The sequence below is a fragment of the Parambassis ranga genome, chromosome 12 (assembly GCF_900634625.1).
Source record: "Parambassis ranga chromosome 12, fParRan2.1, whole genome shotgun sequence".
Classification (NCBI taxonomy): Eukaryota; Metazoa; Chordata; class Actinopteri; family Ambassidae; genus Parambassis; species Parambassis ranga.
The window spans coordinates 5,609,407-5,625,864 of record NC_041032.1 but is presented as its reverse complement, the minus strand read 5'-3'; the positions used below and the strand labels follow the sequence as shown (position 1 = coordinate 5,625,864).

The following is a 16,458-nucleotide window of genomic DNA, read 5'->3' as shown; positions in this document are numbered from 1 at the left end:
CAGTTTTTTTTGTCCAACAGTGCAATGGTCAACATGTGAACATGCTTTGGTCCATAATGAAAAAAAATGGTCATTAAAATACAGAGATGCTTTTGAAAAGGACCAACGGAAAACATTTAAAGGACCACTTAGCTGTTTGCTACAATCTAAATACTTTAAATTACAGCCGACCATTTATGCTGTCATTTTAGTTATTTCCCCCCACACAATATGACTCCTTTAATCTAGCACAGTGAACATAAGTATTGTTAATATCACAGAGCTGAAGCCATTCATTGAATAATTCTAAAACTATCTGTGAGCATTGCGATTTGGGATTTTTTACATCAATAAATCACTGTAAGTAATAAATTCTTAATCAATTGTTGAGTACTAAATTATAACAATCCCATTCACTGCTGCTGCTGACAGATTAAAGTTCAGTAAACTGTGAAAATGCAGCATGCTTATGAAAATGGAGAGCCACCATATAAAGTATAAATAAATACAGACTGGTGTGGTTCCTTTAAGTTACACCATACAAGATGTATGTAACCACTGTGTTAAAGATAACGATTAGAGTGCTTCAGATTTGGCTGCTGGACAATGGCAGATTGGCATCACACACACACACATTCACTCATAAATATACATATATATTTCTATATATAGAATATCAATTTTCTGTTCATTTTAAGGGAAGAGAAGTTTGTATAGTACAAGCTCTACTAGCAGCAGCTGTTTTCATACCATGTTGTAATGGCAGGTGATAAAGAAAGGCAAAACGCAGATGTACAAAGGCACCGAATTACAGGTGAAATGTTACTGAAACAGAAATGTTACAATGATGCCTTGTGTGTAGCTTTACTGCACGGAAGATTATTTTATGCAAGGAAGTTACGCTGTTTAGCGGGAGAACTGTATAAACTGTATCAGTACTGTGAGGCTATTCATGTTTAAAATGACACAATGAAATGACATTTAAAAAAAAAAACAAATGTGAAAAAAACACTGTTTAGGCGCAGCTCTGATTTAGAACATACAAACAGTAAAATAAATATACATTTGAGTTTTTTTCTAAATAAGGGCCTTGTTTTAAATTTAGCAACATCAGTGACCAGCACAAGCAGCAGATGTCAGGCTCCATTTTAAGATGTATGTGCAGCAATTTACAGTTTGGCTCATGCATCAGGCGAGCAGCGCCATCACTGATCCACTCCGCATGTATAGTCATAAAAGCTCACAAATTTACAAGGCAAAATCATAAGCATCTGAACTCTGCCTCTTTTTTACTGTGGTCCCTCATTCTGTTACTAAAGGCGTTGTGTTTTCTTTCCCATCGATACAGCGTTACACATACTAAATTACATTCTTATGTTTTTCCTTATATATTACCCCCATTGCTCAGTACTTTTTTGTTACAGCTTTAATTGTGAGCTAACAAGCCGACTATTCCAAAATACCAAAGACTCGCTCACCTGTTTGCACCTTTGGCAAAGTGAGTGTCACTGTGAGGAAGTACTGTGTCTGTGCTGCCTGCGCTGGTCACAGTGCCACCATTAAAACAGAGCCCTGAAGGCTGTTCTGAAAACAAACAAGTATCAGACCAACTGTGAGAAACACTTTCATTTAAATTTCAGTCATATAAATCCCTTTTTCTCTAAAAAGCCATTCAGTGAAGTGCATTTAAAATAAAAATCTATTAATGGGTTAAATTTTGATTTCAGTTTCCTCCGATTCATTTTCTAATACATTCCTTTCGACACATACAAAGTTTCTCAACCCATTAGTAGATTTATTTCTTATTTTAAGGCTGAATCTGACACCAGATTTTAATTAAAAATGAGCTGAATGTGGGAAAACAATCAAGCGTATCATGTCAACAAGGCTGTGTCAAGACCGTGGGTAAATTAAGTTAAGATGAAATAAATTATGCCAAATTATTTTATATATACAACAACATATTTAAATATATAAACAGTAAGATTGGCAGCTGACAACAGTTACACACATGATGAATAACCACATCTCAGCAATGTAAGCAGAATGTTGGCGGCTGGCTCTGCAGCATCTAAGAGGACGTCTGAGGCGGCGGCAGAGCAGAGTACTCCTCGTTCTCAGAGTCACTGCTGTCGTCGTTCCTCTCTTGGTCGCTGCCTTCAGTGCTCAGCTGATCGAAGCCCTGACGACTGTAACCCTTATGAGACGCGAAGAAGTTCCCCAGGTTCAGGCTGCCCACTGCTTTACCTGGCCAGAGGGAAACACACACTCAATGAATTTTATCGTTTTGTCTCTGTTGTTGACATTCTGGCCAATGGAGGATTTCCTATTTTTGTCACCAGCTGCTTATGTCGCTTAGCAACCAGCTGTAGCTGTCATGAGTCTGCTCCAATCTCTTGAGAAAAAACCCACAGTCCCTAGTGGATGTAGGGACAGTATGGAGTGTGAAGGGTCTATATGTAGCATCCTTTGCTACTAAGAAATTTGAGACAGCCCTGACTCAAGGGAAGACATTTCCTATGACCGTTAACCTCCAATATACATCCTTGAATCCAAATGAACAATTGTGCCAAATTAAGTTGAACATTCAAAACAACATGACAAACGGATGTACAATCTAAACAGTGTGTGTGTGTGTGTGCAGCAGACAGAAGAGAAGAAGAGAGAGCAAGTCCTGTGCTCCTCTTGCACACAAACATAACAAGAAGGACTGATAAATGGTCACAGCGAAGGTAATTCATGTTACGTGACTTGCCTCTTATTTTGCCCAGGATGCCTCCCACAGAGCTGGGTTCAGTTTTCACATCACAGCGGTCTGCAGGAAGGAGGAACAGTCACAGTGAGCATGTAAGATAGACCTGTCAATCTGTCCTTTTTCACAAAGTGTGTCTCGTCCTTCCTGTATCAAACTCACTGTTTTTTCTCCAGCAAATGAAGACTCCTACAGAGATGACAACAACCAGAGGGACGAGCAGTAAGGTGGTGATAACAGCTGGGAGGACGCCATCCGCTCTGTTCGGCTTTGCCGTGCTCTTTTTCTTCTCCTCCTCGTGTGTCTCCACCTGTGGTTTAGCTTGCTGTTGAGCCACAGTCTGCTTCTCGTGGATGGCTGATGTCTTAGACATGTTGTGATCTGGCTTTGTTTTGGTTTGGATCAACGCCTCCATTTCTACAGAGAGAAGGGAGACTATGTTGCTATTTCTATTTCTGCAAAGCTTCCCAGAATTAACAGGTGTGGCAGTAAGAGAATAATGCTGTTTATTCTGCTTAGACTTAAACCTTAATTTAATACATATATTTAGACTGTTAGGTTCTATAAAAATTCACCCCAGTACAGAGACTGAAACTGTTTTTGTACACATATACATAAAACTAACACATACAAATACAGTGTACAGCAAAACTTACCTTCAAGTTCTTGAACCTCAATTCCAGCTTTCTTCACAGAGCGATGTAACTCTAAGAAAAAACAAACAAGAATTCAAGTGATGTGTGCAGGAAATGACACCACAAAAAAGTAAAAACTATAAATAAAAAAAGATTTCCATGTTATCATCAATTTAGGGACAACTGGGAATCAGACACAATCACACACACAGGTTTTTGATACTTTAAGTCATTATAGTGTTGAGGAGGATGAGCTTACTCCCTGTAGTAAACTTGAAGACTGTGTTACTTCCTGCGTCCCCGACAAAAACGCCATCGCTGGTTTCAACTATGTCATGAGGCATTTTGAACTCCTGCAGATAAAGAATACAGGTCAACAAACTGACTCACTATGTTCTTATCAATGTTCTTTTCTTCTTTCATACAATATCTATCCATCTATTCATGTTTCTTTTTAATAAAGGTTTACCTTTTTGTTTGGGCTGAAGGTGTCTAAAATTTCCTTGGTGGAATAATTTATTACAAATCCTCTGAGTGGAGTTGAGCCATACAGAGATTCCCCATTAACTGCAAAGATCAAGCCATCTGCACAGAGAAAAATTAGCACTTATTACAGAGCTACATCCTGACTTTTAGTATGAGTGTGAGCTATACGGACCTCCTGCGGGGCTGTAGGTGATGGCAAACACCTCCCCTCCAAACTCTTCTTTCTTTATTTCCTTGACAAACTCTCCGGTTTCAGCGATGAAGCACTGGATACGTCCGTTCTCCCTGTCAGCCACGCACACTTCCTTTTTGTCAGGGAGGAACACCAGACTGTGGGGGACCCGGAACGGTATGCGCCTTCTCCTGTCCGATGTGCCTTTGGTCATAAGGGAAAAAGAACATAAATAAATATGTGATGAAGCCAAGGCAAACCATTTCTTATCAACTGTCACTGTCAACAAGGAATAGCACTACTGCTTAGAGGTCATTCTTAATCCCAGAGATAAAATCATATTGCTTTACTGATATAATCTAGAGTCATGACACTAGTGTTCTTAAATTGATATTGGTGTTTATATAGAGTCAGATACCTGCACCCCATTGAGTCACGTAGTTGCCATCGGCAGAGAACTTGAGTATCCTGGCGTTGCAGTAGCCATCAGACACAAATATGTTCCCTGTTTCAGTGTCAACTGCCACATCAGTGGGCTGGCAGAAGTGGCTGCTGTCACTTCCTGGTGTGAAAGCCTCTCCCAGTGCCAGCAAAGTCGTGTCTCTGCCATCACTGCTTACCTTTAACACCTGAGTAATGTACAGAAAGGGGACAGTTCATTGTCAGTGTTGCACTGTGGATCTGAGCTCTGTACATGAACCCACGTGAGGTAACTACTTGAGAGCCAATCCTTCTGCTTAGAATAGTATTACAAACTAGATGATCTGGTAAGTGATGAAATAATGTGTATCCAGACTCCAACACTAACTGCAGGCTTACCTGATGAAGAGCTACATCAGTCACCCAGTAATTATTGTCCTTGTCTGTAGTTATTCCATGAGGCATGTAAAACCTGCAAAACCATAGAAATCATGAAAACTCAGTTTTGAGTTTGGTTGTAATACCTGCTTGTGTAGTAAACCAAAGTACTATGACTTACATGTTTCTGCCAGAAGCCTTCAGTAGGTTTCCTTTGGCTGGGTCCACAACCAAAATGGTGGACTGCTGAATAGGGCCCAAGGATCTCTGCAAGTATTTGGCCTGGCTGTTGAAGGAGCTATAAAAAAACACAAAGGACAAATGAATTTATTCCTAGTTCCACAGACGTGTGTCAAGTGACTACTCAATACATGCTAGCTGCACATTTTAAAAGTTACCACACAGGCAGGACCCATGGCCTACAGCTTTTCAGTTTCAAGAATCTCTGTAACAGAAAATAATGATATCATGTGCGAAAGCCACTTACTCTGCTCCCCAGTGGTGGTCACCTCTGTGGAAAATGACCAGATTGGAATCAGAGTCGAGGGCAAGGCCTGACACCTGACCCAGCTGCAGAGAACTCTGTGGCCACGCTGAGACTTGCTCCAAATGGTAGTCTGCACCACACAAACACACACAGACAAACCCAAACCTAAAGGTTAATGCACTCTGACTGTGCTATCAATGATGTCCGACACTTGCTTTGCTCAAATCACACTTCCAGATGATCATAAAGAAATCCACAGAATGTTGAAATGAGTTTCCATGCAGACACACATCCATGACAAAATAAAACAGCAGCCTGAACTCTCTGCATTTCTAAAAATGTCTGTCTTCCTTGCTGGTGTTTGGAGAAGGGGTCTACTCATAAGATTATTCTTACAATTCAATTATCCAACATTATTAGAAGTCAGATACTTGTAGACCCTTACAGTAAAAAAACACTGTTGAGAAAATATGATCATTTTTACATGTACGTATGTATGAATGTGCAATTCATGAAAAAACAAAGCATGTGGGGGGTAAATAATAGAGACTCAAATGTTACAGCAATTGTGTGCTTCAAATATGCCACAGTGTTGTTCACATAATCTACAGGCTGAACAGTGTGGTGGGGACTGTTCTGGGCTACTGCATGTATTAAAAAAATAAAGCAGTTACAGTCCACACTGATGCCTTTGATGGACAGAGTGCAGTTGCTTGACTTCAGCAGAGCAGCTTTCATTACCTCATTAACAACAGCTGAATGGCATTAGCCATTTGGCCTCAGATGTTCCATTCATGCTTCAGCACAGGCTGCTTGGCAACCAGCTGACTAGTAGCATCCAGTCACATCCGGTGTTCACAACCTTACCATTAACTACTACAAACTCCATTCAGATGAGATTCAAAATTACTCTAAACTGCAACAAGCTAGAGAGGGCATTACACAGAGACCTGGTGTTTCTGAGAAAACAGACACAAACTGTCTTCATAGGGCAGATAGGTATGGACACAGTCACTTGTTGATATGGCAACAGCCACAGGTACAATACAGCTGACCAACTCTTAGCCTTTATTCTTTATCATAGCTATCCTGTTATAGGCCTACACTGCAGGGGGAACACAAACACCAGCAACAGCACCACCACCATTCCTCTCACTCCCATATTCATTGCCAAACAGTGCCATATAAATAAAATTCAATTAAATAATGTAGTGGGCTAATGTTAGAAAAAACAAACAGTAAAATGTTCACACCAAGATGTAAACATCTGAATGAATTTTTCCCTTAATTTGAGTGGTCTATCTAAACAACTGCAAGACTAAAGAAGAGCCGTTTCGATGTTGCTCTCTGACAGCAGGTCTTTCCAAAAAAATGAATACCAGTGTCTCATGAACACAAAGCCGGAACAAGAATGGGTGTCAGCATTCCCGTGGAAGGTACAAATGCATTATCACACAAACACACTGAAAACAGCACTGGTTAAAAAATTATAAGGGGCTGTGTTGGTGGAAGCCAGGGCATATATCCATGAGTGATACCAAAAGAAAAAGATGAGGGAGAACAGAAGGGAAGCCACATAGAAAAGAAACTAAAGATTGTCTAACAGTAACAGGCTCATACGTCAAAGTGCAAAAACTGAAGGGGTGCCCCAACATATATGCAATATGCACATATTTGAAAAAAAGGTAAAGACGGAGGATGTTTATAGCACCAATGACAACAGAAGAGCGTCCAGGACCCACCTTGTCCTTCAGCTACAGGCTTGCTTCTTGGTGGGTGGGCTGTGGCCTCGAGCTGGTGGAATTTGTGATCTCTATCCCTCACCAAGACAGGATCCTCCCTGGTTTTGAAGGCTAGATTAGCTCTGGGAAAGCCCAGATCTTTCTTTTGCAATAATTTATCAATTTCAGCCACCAACTCAGCCTGGGCCCTCTGCATGTCCCTGGGGCTGTACTGAAAGTGAACTATGTCCTTACTCTGGCCTAGCAGCTTTGACATAAGAGAAAAAAGGTCACCTGCACAGACAGAAAGAGAAGGACAGGAAAAAGTGGAAATAAAGAAGACTTCAAGCTATGTACAAGCCCACATTAGCTGTGCTGGTGCCTCAGCTGAGTGAAATATTTCACTGTGACAGCGAAAATTAAAACACGATTATTTACTGTGGCCATGGCCACCCACTTTGGAGGCAAGCGCCAACATTTAACATATGAGTCATCACTTAAAAATGAATTGAGCAATACAGCAGGAACACCAATCTTATATCTGGGTGGTGTAAATCAGTGAGTGACTTTTAAAACACGCTCACACTGAACAAACAGCCGACTCTTACAGAAATGTCTCTCAGGTATTAATACCACACAGCTGAACATCATTGCCAGCAGTAATCAGCCACTAAACAACACACAGAATACTCCCTGCAGAAACCTTAAACTGTTCTTCACCCCCTGAACCACATTTCAGTTCTCTCTATTTCCAGAACATCCAGAATCTGCTTGGGCAACAGAGGGTTAATATAGTATCTGTGGAACATATAATCACCATGATGAGTTCCTCTCTCTGACTATTATAAAGCACTATGATGTCACAAAGCTAATATACTTGTTTGTATATCATCCATTCTCCAATACCTATAACAACACACCCCCACCAACACAGCCCCTTGCCTTCCTCATTGTTCACAAGAACATGAAGCAGATGTTAATAAGCATGCAAATACAGTATGACAACCCTGCAGACCAAGTACTAGTCCTTACATTTGAGTGAATGTGCACTTATACTGTGCTCCTGATTATACACAAGCTCCAAAACTACTTTCAAGTGCTTAGTCACGAATGTTGCATATTAGGTAGGAAGTACTGAATGAAAACAATAGTAATTTTTAACAGAGCATACTGATGTTGTGTGTATATGTGTGTATGCTTACACACAGAGAATGGTGTGTAAAAATACAGGAATTCTTACTCCATCATATCAACTTTTAAACTCGGGTTTCTCTACTGCTGTGAGAAACAGCAACTTATTCTGGCACTGTATGTGTATTCTGTGTAGTCCATGAGGAAAACTACTTTTGCAGGGCTGTTCATTCAGCTCATTGTCCTTACCTTGATCCAAAACCTGCTCTGCTTTGCTTGTATCCACCAGTAATCTGTCATCTTTATGAGCTTTAACAGAAAAACAAACTTACGTTGGAAAAAGAAGACCTTTTAGAAAAAAAAAAATAGCTAATCTAAACAACAGACATGCAATGCAAACAACATGCAAAGTATACCTGTTGAGGGTCCCATATGCATCATGGAGTTCATATGACTAGGACTGACAGCGATGGGAATATTTGCCTCAGCTGGAATATTCTCAAACAGCTCCTGGGAGCCAGTCTCCATGCAGTTCATGTAGGGAGTAGCATGTTTGCTGTCCATGTAATACATTATATAGAAGTTGCACATTTCATCATCAGAGGTACCACTGCAGAGAAAAAGAGAAATATATGTGGAGATGAATACTCATATACTGAACTGATGATTATGAAAACACAAGAGCAATGCTGTACATAACTGTAAGACTAAAACCATCTCTACACATATACAGTGTCATCATAAACAAACAGCTGCCAGGATTATAAAACATACAACTGAATTAAAGCTAGTCTCTAATGCAGAGTCAACATAATTTAGGTGCATTTGGGTTATTAACTCACCCGATGTAGGTTTTGGAGGTTCTGCCCTCACCAGTGAACACGCATCTGGCAGCAAGGATGTCACCGTCCCTCACGCTCACATCCTTGTTGGCAGGATAGAACGCCTAGAGAGAGAACACAGTGCCTGCTGAGCAAACAGCACTCTCACTGTAAAACCTGATTTCAGATGAACAATGTGCAAACCCACTGTGCTGGATTTTCTCATGTTTTACCAAAGCCCTGCACATATTTGAATATCATATTCCTGCATTTTTAAAGGTGACATTTTTTCCTCATTCTTTGATGTATATATTATTTCCAGCTGCTTAACTCAGTCTTGTTTGATATATTTTTATTGCAGATGCAGATCCACATGTTTTCAGTGACAGGTCTGTACTGTAAATTGTGGTAGGAAAATGGAACAAGCCAGGTATTCCCTGAACAAGATGTATATTGTTCTACATTAATGCCAACATAACAGATGTGAACTAGGAACATCTTGTTTCATACCATCACAGATACTGTATGGTATGATACAGGACTTGTTTTCAGAAGTGTTCCTGAGTAGTGTCAACTACAGAAATATAGAAAAATTCATCACAGGGATCAAATTAAAGTGCTGCTGCCCTATGCAGTTTGTCTTACACATCATTGTCTAGACTTCTATATAAAAGATTGAGGGCAACAAGAAGCGGTAGGCTGTCATATATAAAACATGTTTTGTGAAGCATTTACATACGTACTCCTAGTAAAGGTCAGATAGGAAAAGAGGGGAAAGACAGTTATGATGCAGAACAAAGAAGCCAACCAGACCGAGTAGTGATAAGGAGTGCTTCTGATGTAGTAACATACTTGTGGCAGCAGAGGGGACTGTCTCCCAATCAGGCTCCATTTTCCATCACGGATCCTGTAGCCACTGACCACTTTACCTATGTAAGAAACAATAATCCAGATCACCACGGACACTGAAATAACATAATCTGAAGCAGACAGTTCTTTTGAATGACTCACCAAGGTGGTGTGTGTGGGTCCTGAAGGCGAATGGGTAGATAGGATATGAAGTGTAATCACAGGCGACGTCTGCGTTTGTGACTGACAAAGATAAAACAGACACTGTGAGTTCAGTCATCACCATGCAGCACCTTCACTGATTATCTCCCTTTTACTGTGTCATCATGTGGACATGAAAGTACGCTATACATCATATTTCCTGTTATGCCACATTTTTGGTGATTGCAGCAAAGATATAAAGAAGACATTATTTTGGCTTTGTGACATCATCTCACTGAAAGGTCCACACATCTTATATTCTCTTGTGAAACAAATTCAGACTCCAATCACCTAAATTAATGTATTTTTTTAAATCAGTGAGTGATGATATTTGCATAATTTAATGTCAACATTTTGATCTTTTGGAACATGGAGTACATAATTAGGAGTAGATATATATATATATATATATACACAACATTCATTTTACACAGAAGCCAGTTAACAATGTGTATATTATCATATGCTGCTATTAAAATGCATCAATAAATGCCATATCCTAAAAGGTGAGAATGATAGGAGAAAATTAATCTTTGAGATGAAGTACCTCTTTTTCCTGGAGGGATAACTGTGTCCACAGACATGAGCAGGTATATGCCAGCAATGAACGGTTGCCTGTGAGGACAACACAAAAACACATTCTTCAAACACTTCCTTTGTAGTTTCATTGCTATGAAGCTCTGTTTGTATGGGCGGCACTGTTAAAGCATCAATGTAACAGTACCAGAGTGATAGTGAGTCACTGTGTGCTCAGGGAGAATCAGAATGCTCAGATGCCAAATACTAACCTTTGTGTATCAAATAAAGCATGTGTACCAATCTGGTTTGTATAAACTATAATGTAAAGATAATACTATAATGTAAAAATGCATCTTGAGTGGAGACTACACTGACCCTCCACCACCACCTCAGAAACAAAGAGCGATTACATCTTAAACTACCACATGTTGACATGTTAAGTACTTAAGTACTTACGGTTTGGTTGTCATTCTTAAAGTAAGTCCTGAGCAATCTCTGTGACGATCTGCAAAGCCAGAATAAATATCACCTAAGATGAAGACAGCTTTAATACCATTGATGTTTTATTACAGGGATGGATGGAGCGACAGTCCTAATGAAGTTAACTGAATTTTTCTGGACACTGACTAAATTGGAGTATTTGGTTACATCCCTAATTTCTATAAATTCTAAATTTCAGTAGTTGCATTAGGACTTACCTCTGAAAGCAGTGACATCTCCATAATGTATCTGCAGCACAAAGTAGGATATTCCTGAATTTCTTCCAACCTTGAAGCCAACATCTGATAATAAACAGAAGGAAGAACCATGGCTCAAAGGGGGTCATAAAAACATATAAAGAAAGTGACACCAAAGGGACAACAAAATAAAAATATGTATAACTGTACAGAGAAATATACATTCTGTCTTCACTTCATCTACTTCCCACTAGATCCATTTAAGGATTTTAAAAGATAAGCAGTCTGTGAATTACACAGAGTACTGTTTCTGGAGGAGGTTAAATTACCACGAAATAAAATTATTGTCACCGCCACTGTCTAAGAAGGAGGGAAAATAATCAAACCCTGAGTAAATCACAGTGAAACTGGATACACTTAGAGGTCAGAGTATAAATATTACTTTAATCAACAATAAACAAACCCTATGAAAGAGTTATACCTTTGGGTAATTTAGTAGGCGGTGCATTCCGGCCCCAGGCATACATAATGGAGGCATCATCTTCACAAGTGCCTTTTACACTGCCACAGTCCCTTGAGACAGAAACAACACAATCAATACCTCTTTGTGTTTATGAATGGAAATGCAGATGGGAGTGGATCAAAGAGGCAGAACAAAACAAACACCTGCGTCTGTCACTGCACTGTGAGGATGGAACAAACTATTGTAACGCAACAAATATCACTTATAGGTATAAAAAGAACAGAAACAAGAACAACATATGCTACCTTTATATTTAACAGGCCTATTCATTTTGAATTTAGTTTAAAGCTGTTACCAGTAGCTGCTTTTGGAGACAGGGGTCCGGCAGCCAAACAGCAGCATGTGATGCACTGTGTCCATACTGGCATGAGGGGTGAAATCCACTAGAAAGGAAAAGCATTGGGGTTAAAATGTTTAATATTTAATGCTATTTAACTTACTTTGAGCACAAAACCTAATAAAACCATTTGTGTCTCAGCTTGATTTGCAGATTGAAATACAAACGCTGAGCATGGCTGTTATCCTTACATCAAAGATGGAAAGGTTCAAGATGAGCTGATGTATTTTACAGCCTCTCACTGAGTAAACAGACCAGTGTTTAGACGCCACAAGGCTATCAGCAGTCAGAATGGTGAAAGAGAGAAATCACCAGCTACATGCCAACAGCACTGACATGTCTTAAAAATATCTTAAAAATAGAAATAAAATCTGTGCTGAGAACATACAGACAGGCCCTGAGCAGGTTTAACCAACTGTGTACAGCAAAGATATTATGAAGTAATCTGTAAAGACAAGCCATCTATTATTGTCACTTTAAAGAAGACACACTCACCAATATATGCATCACGACTAGTTGGAACAGGGTACGCCATGCAAAGGTAAGTGTCCGACTGAAATGTCACCAAGACACAATAACATTCATTACTGAAGTGTTTAGCACCAAACATCCTTCTGAATTTTAAACAGTGACCAAAAAAGTGCATATTTTTAGTATTTTACAGACATAGTCACCAAATAATGACGACTCATCCTGCACTCGAGAGTATTCTAATTTTCCACTCAGTTATAATGAATTACTTTATTCAGCATATCTACAGGAAACCATAATCGTCAGTCAAAAGAAAATCGTGACAAAGTCCTATGTAGTATGATAAAGAGACCAGACTCACTGCAGTCGGTGTAACACCGGGCATCCGAACATCCAGGGAGAAGTTGTAAGGGTTCGTGAAGACCTGCTGCTGCTTGATTCTGGACCCACAGCCGGAGGGATTGAAGACATTTTCCTGAGACCTTAGGGGAGGGACACAGAAACAGTGGGTTTGTAACCTGGATACTTAATATATCAAATATAATAATCCTTTAATGTATACCCATTTATACATGAAGACAAAATAAAACATATTTTTCACTGGCAAAATTCTGTCTGCCACACTTCTAATCTAAAACAGGTGTCATTAATCGAACTGATTGTCTTAAGTTAGAGAGACAAACACCTGTGAATTGAAGGTCTCGTTATTAAAGCACACTGAATTCTATACTACGAAGGAGCTCTCTCTGTAACACTCCATCAGCCCGGCTTGGAAGGCGCCCAACTGCATTTAGCATGAGCGTGAAGAAAAACATGTTTTCATGTTGCCTGACTGTCCTAATGTAGCCCGGCCAAAGCCCGGATTTAAATTCCACAGAACATCTGTACAGCAGAATACAAAATACAGCAGTTCATAGAGGCTTCCTGTCCAGCCTAACACAGCCTGAATTCTGAATTAACAGAACATTGTGTGTTCAGGGTCATCTAAAACTAAATATTTAAGACAAATTGTTCCATTCTGACACATAAGGCCTGCCTCTGTGTACATATTTCATGCAGCAGTTGCCTCCACTTCTGCTATGAAAATGCACAGGAAACAACAACAGCTATCAACCAAATGCAGATTGTGAAATGACAGGTTTTGACACATATTTGGGTTGTGCTATAGCAAAGTTCTTCTTTTTTTTTAGTAAATGACTAAAGAGATTTTTACAAAGATACGTTGGGTAAAAAGGGCCTTCTGGTATGAATGGATTTCCTGCTTACCATACGTCAGAATCAACTGGACATATTTTGTAACACAGAAATGATCAGTCTTCTTAATTGGTTGCTTACTACATCCTTAATGAGAACATTCCAACTCTTACACATTTGCTTGTAGTGTTAGAACGAGTTGAAAGTTATTTTATTTGTTTGTCCTTTATTAAAAAAAATTCTGTCAACATAAAAACAGAACAGCAGCACTGTCAAAAACATGCCCAATCAACAGGTAGCTATATAGTCCTTTGCCTTTCTTCAGAATTAACAGATAAAACAAACAAATCCATTCCATCCCAGACGAAAATTACTTTTGTTTCTTACCATTTAGACCCATACAGGGGATTCAGCAGTTCCAGGCTGTGGCAGTGACAGATGAATGCTAGCACCACGACACAGACGACAGGGGTTCCCATCATGTCTGTTGGCTGCAAATGTGAAACAGAGGCTGTCAGTATACTCTGGTGCTGGTGGGACAGGTGGATAAAATACACAAGAGAGCGCCTGTCACACCTGTTTTCTTTGCTCAGCTTGGTTGAGGAGGTGAAGGTAGTATTCCAGAGAGACTTCAGTGTTTTAGCATGTTGCAGTTTACTGTTGGTACCTCTCAGCTGGTAAAAAGGTTCAAATGTCTGGAGAAACCACCTGTTAATAGTAAAAACAACAAGCTCAATGATTAGTATATTGATACTTAAGGATTGGCGCAAGAGAAGTGTTTGAGGTTTTTCTTTTCTAGTTACTTATATGAAGTGTTCTTTCAGCTAGAAAAACAAGCACTATGAACACACACGCCTCAGACTTTGCAGAGGTGTTTGTGACAATTTTCACAACTTTAATCAACCCATCAATTGATTAATGTACAGAACGAGCAGCAAACTAAGCAGGCTTGATGATAATAATGATGAGTTGCAATCCAATACAAATAATGAAAGTAGAGCTGTCTCGTCCAACTTTTAGAATATTTCACAAGTACACATCATTAATATCATCATATATTGCACAATGTTATTATATACAATATAATCAAGTCTCTTATTCTGCATTGGGTTATTTAACTTAATGCGTGACATCACACATAACAGTATTGTTTTAATAAAAGGAGTACTCCCTCTACTGCTGCCCTGTCTTTAAAGGGTAAACAAACTGTCCTTGTGTTCCCATCAGTGCCATTCTTTCTCTGTGTGCACTTTTCTCCTCATTCTCTTAAATAAGATCTGAGACAGATCAATGACCTACAAATCAACAAAACACAAGCACTGGCAAATTAGAATAACATCAACACAAACTCTGCCAATACTCACAAGCAATACTATTAATGGTTTTGGACCTGTTGAAATGATCTGCCATGCTAATTTATGGAAATTGTCAAACAGCGTATGGCCAATGGCATAATATTGTCTAATTAAGCACCTTCAATTACACAAGATTCACTTTATGCCATGCTTGTAGAAAACGTAAATCGTAGAAACATGATCATAGAGCAGCCCTGCTCGCTGATTTGCAAAAACAAACAGTAACAGATGAAGGCACCCAGACATAATACACTGATAGCAACAGTGATATAAATAGCTGCTCTGCTGCACACCACACAGCTCCTGTCTTGCTTATCTATGTCACTTTTAAAGTGAAACACTACACTTATAAATGGCATAGGAAAAATCATTGAGATATTCAGCTTGCTTGGTGACTCATCGCTGATGATGGAGAGAGGAGGAGTGTGAAGGGGTAGTGCTGTGCTGACATCACAGCCCACTGAGGAGATAGAGGAAACTATGGAAACAGGGCTCTTCCCACTCATGGACCACAGCACGTACTCCGCACACACAAAAAAAAACAGTACAAAAACACATTTATATCTATTTTGATTTCCCAGCAATACGTTCAACACGACAGGTGGTTCCTTTTCAGAGTTCAGGGTAGGTCAGTGCCAATATTAACAAAGCTACAGGTAATTTTGAGATTAGTTAAAAATCTGACATCTGATAGGAAATAAACACAAAATGTACTGTATCGTGATGTGACCAATATGTTCAAATTGATGTTTTTAATGACGTAAAGACACCGTTACTGTTACAATAAGCAGATCCAACGCCTGAACTGAACAGGAAACGACAAACATAAAATAGCCATCTTTAACTAAGCGGTGCACACACCCGCCCCTCTGTACAAGCAAGCAACATATAAAGATAAAGAACAGTAGTTTTCGCTTTCTGGGCTAATAACGTTGTATTGTCATAAGCTAGCGTTAGCACTGGTTTGTGTTATGACAGCTTAAACATGGTATCGAGTCACAGCAGGGAGCAGTTTACCCAATTATGTTTGCATCGTTGCTCATAGTAAATAAAACCACGACTAGAAGAGGAAATTTGAAGAAATGTGTTCAGGATATAAAACAATACCTGTTCGCAGCCGCTGGACGTCTTCCAAGCGTCCGTGTGGAAGAGATAACCTGTGTTTCGCTGGTGGTGAGTAGCTGTGTGAGCCACACTTCCGCTTTTCAGAGTAAAAGCATTAATTCTGCAGAACTATGTTATAAAGTTTTTTAGTACGATTTTCTTTTCTTTCTTTCTTTTCTTTCTTTTTTTAGTTAGGTTTTTGATCTACTTTAAGCAGCTGGGACTGCTAAATGCGACTACACAAAT

At 39.4% G+C, this 16,458-nt stretch overlaps 1 protein-coding gene across 2 annotated transcripts; it reads right to left on the bottom strand.

The window, feature by feature from the left end:
- Window positions 1-1,356: 1,356 nt before the first annotated feature.
- Window positions 1,357-16,357, bottom strand: pam (peptidylglycine alpha-amidating monooxygenase). 2 transcript variants are annotated; one of them, XM_028417646.1, is made up of 27 exons: window positions 16,216-16,357; window positions 14,330-14,461; window positions 14,141-14,244; window positions 12,921-13,041; window positions 12,584-12,641; window positions 12,047-12,134; window positions 11,710-11,801; window positions 11,250-11,333; window positions 11,008-11,056; window positions 10,580-10,647; window positions 9,994-10,074; window positions 9,835-9,911; window positions 9,004-9,107; window positions 8,578-8,771; window positions 8,411-8,470; window positions 7,052-7,324; window positions 5,310-5,439; window positions 5,004-5,120; window positions 4,844-4,916; window positions 4,443-4,653; window positions 4,025-4,228; window positions 3,836-3,951; window positions 3,626-3,719; window positions 3,388-3,438; window positions 2,894-3,148; window positions 2,735-2,794; window positions 1,357-2,226 (listed from the first exon to the last, which is right to left on the bottom strand). In XM_028417646.1, the coding sequence occupies exons 3-27, from the start codon at window positions 14,233-14,235 to the stop codon at window positions 2,051-2,053; spliced, it is 2,931 nt and encodes a 976-aa protein (XP_028273447.1). In that variant the 5' UTR covers window positions 14,236-14,244; window positions 14,330-14,461; window positions 16,216-16,357; the 3' UTR covers window positions 1,357-2,050. The 2 variants fall into 2 exon arrangements, with proteins under 2 accessions (XP_028273447.1, XP_028273446.1); XM_028417645.1 differs by lacking the exon at window positions 7,052-7,324.
- Window positions 16,358-16,458: the final 101 nt, after the last annotated feature.

Bases quoted from the DNA above. Each gene is read 5' to 3' on its own strand.
- pam (XM_028417646.1), bottom strand. From the start codon at position 14,235: ATGATGGGAACCCCTGTCGTCTGTGTCGTGGTGCTAGCATTCATCTGT. The intron at 13,042-14,140 runs GTAAGAAACAAA...CCCTCCCCTAAG, and splicing joins CCCCTGTATGGGTCTAAATG to GTCTCAGGAAAATGTCTTCA. The intron at 3,149-3,387 runs GTAAGTTTTGCT...TTCTCTCTGTAG, and splicing joins TGAGGTTCAAGAACTTGAAG to AAATGGAGGCGTTGATCCAA.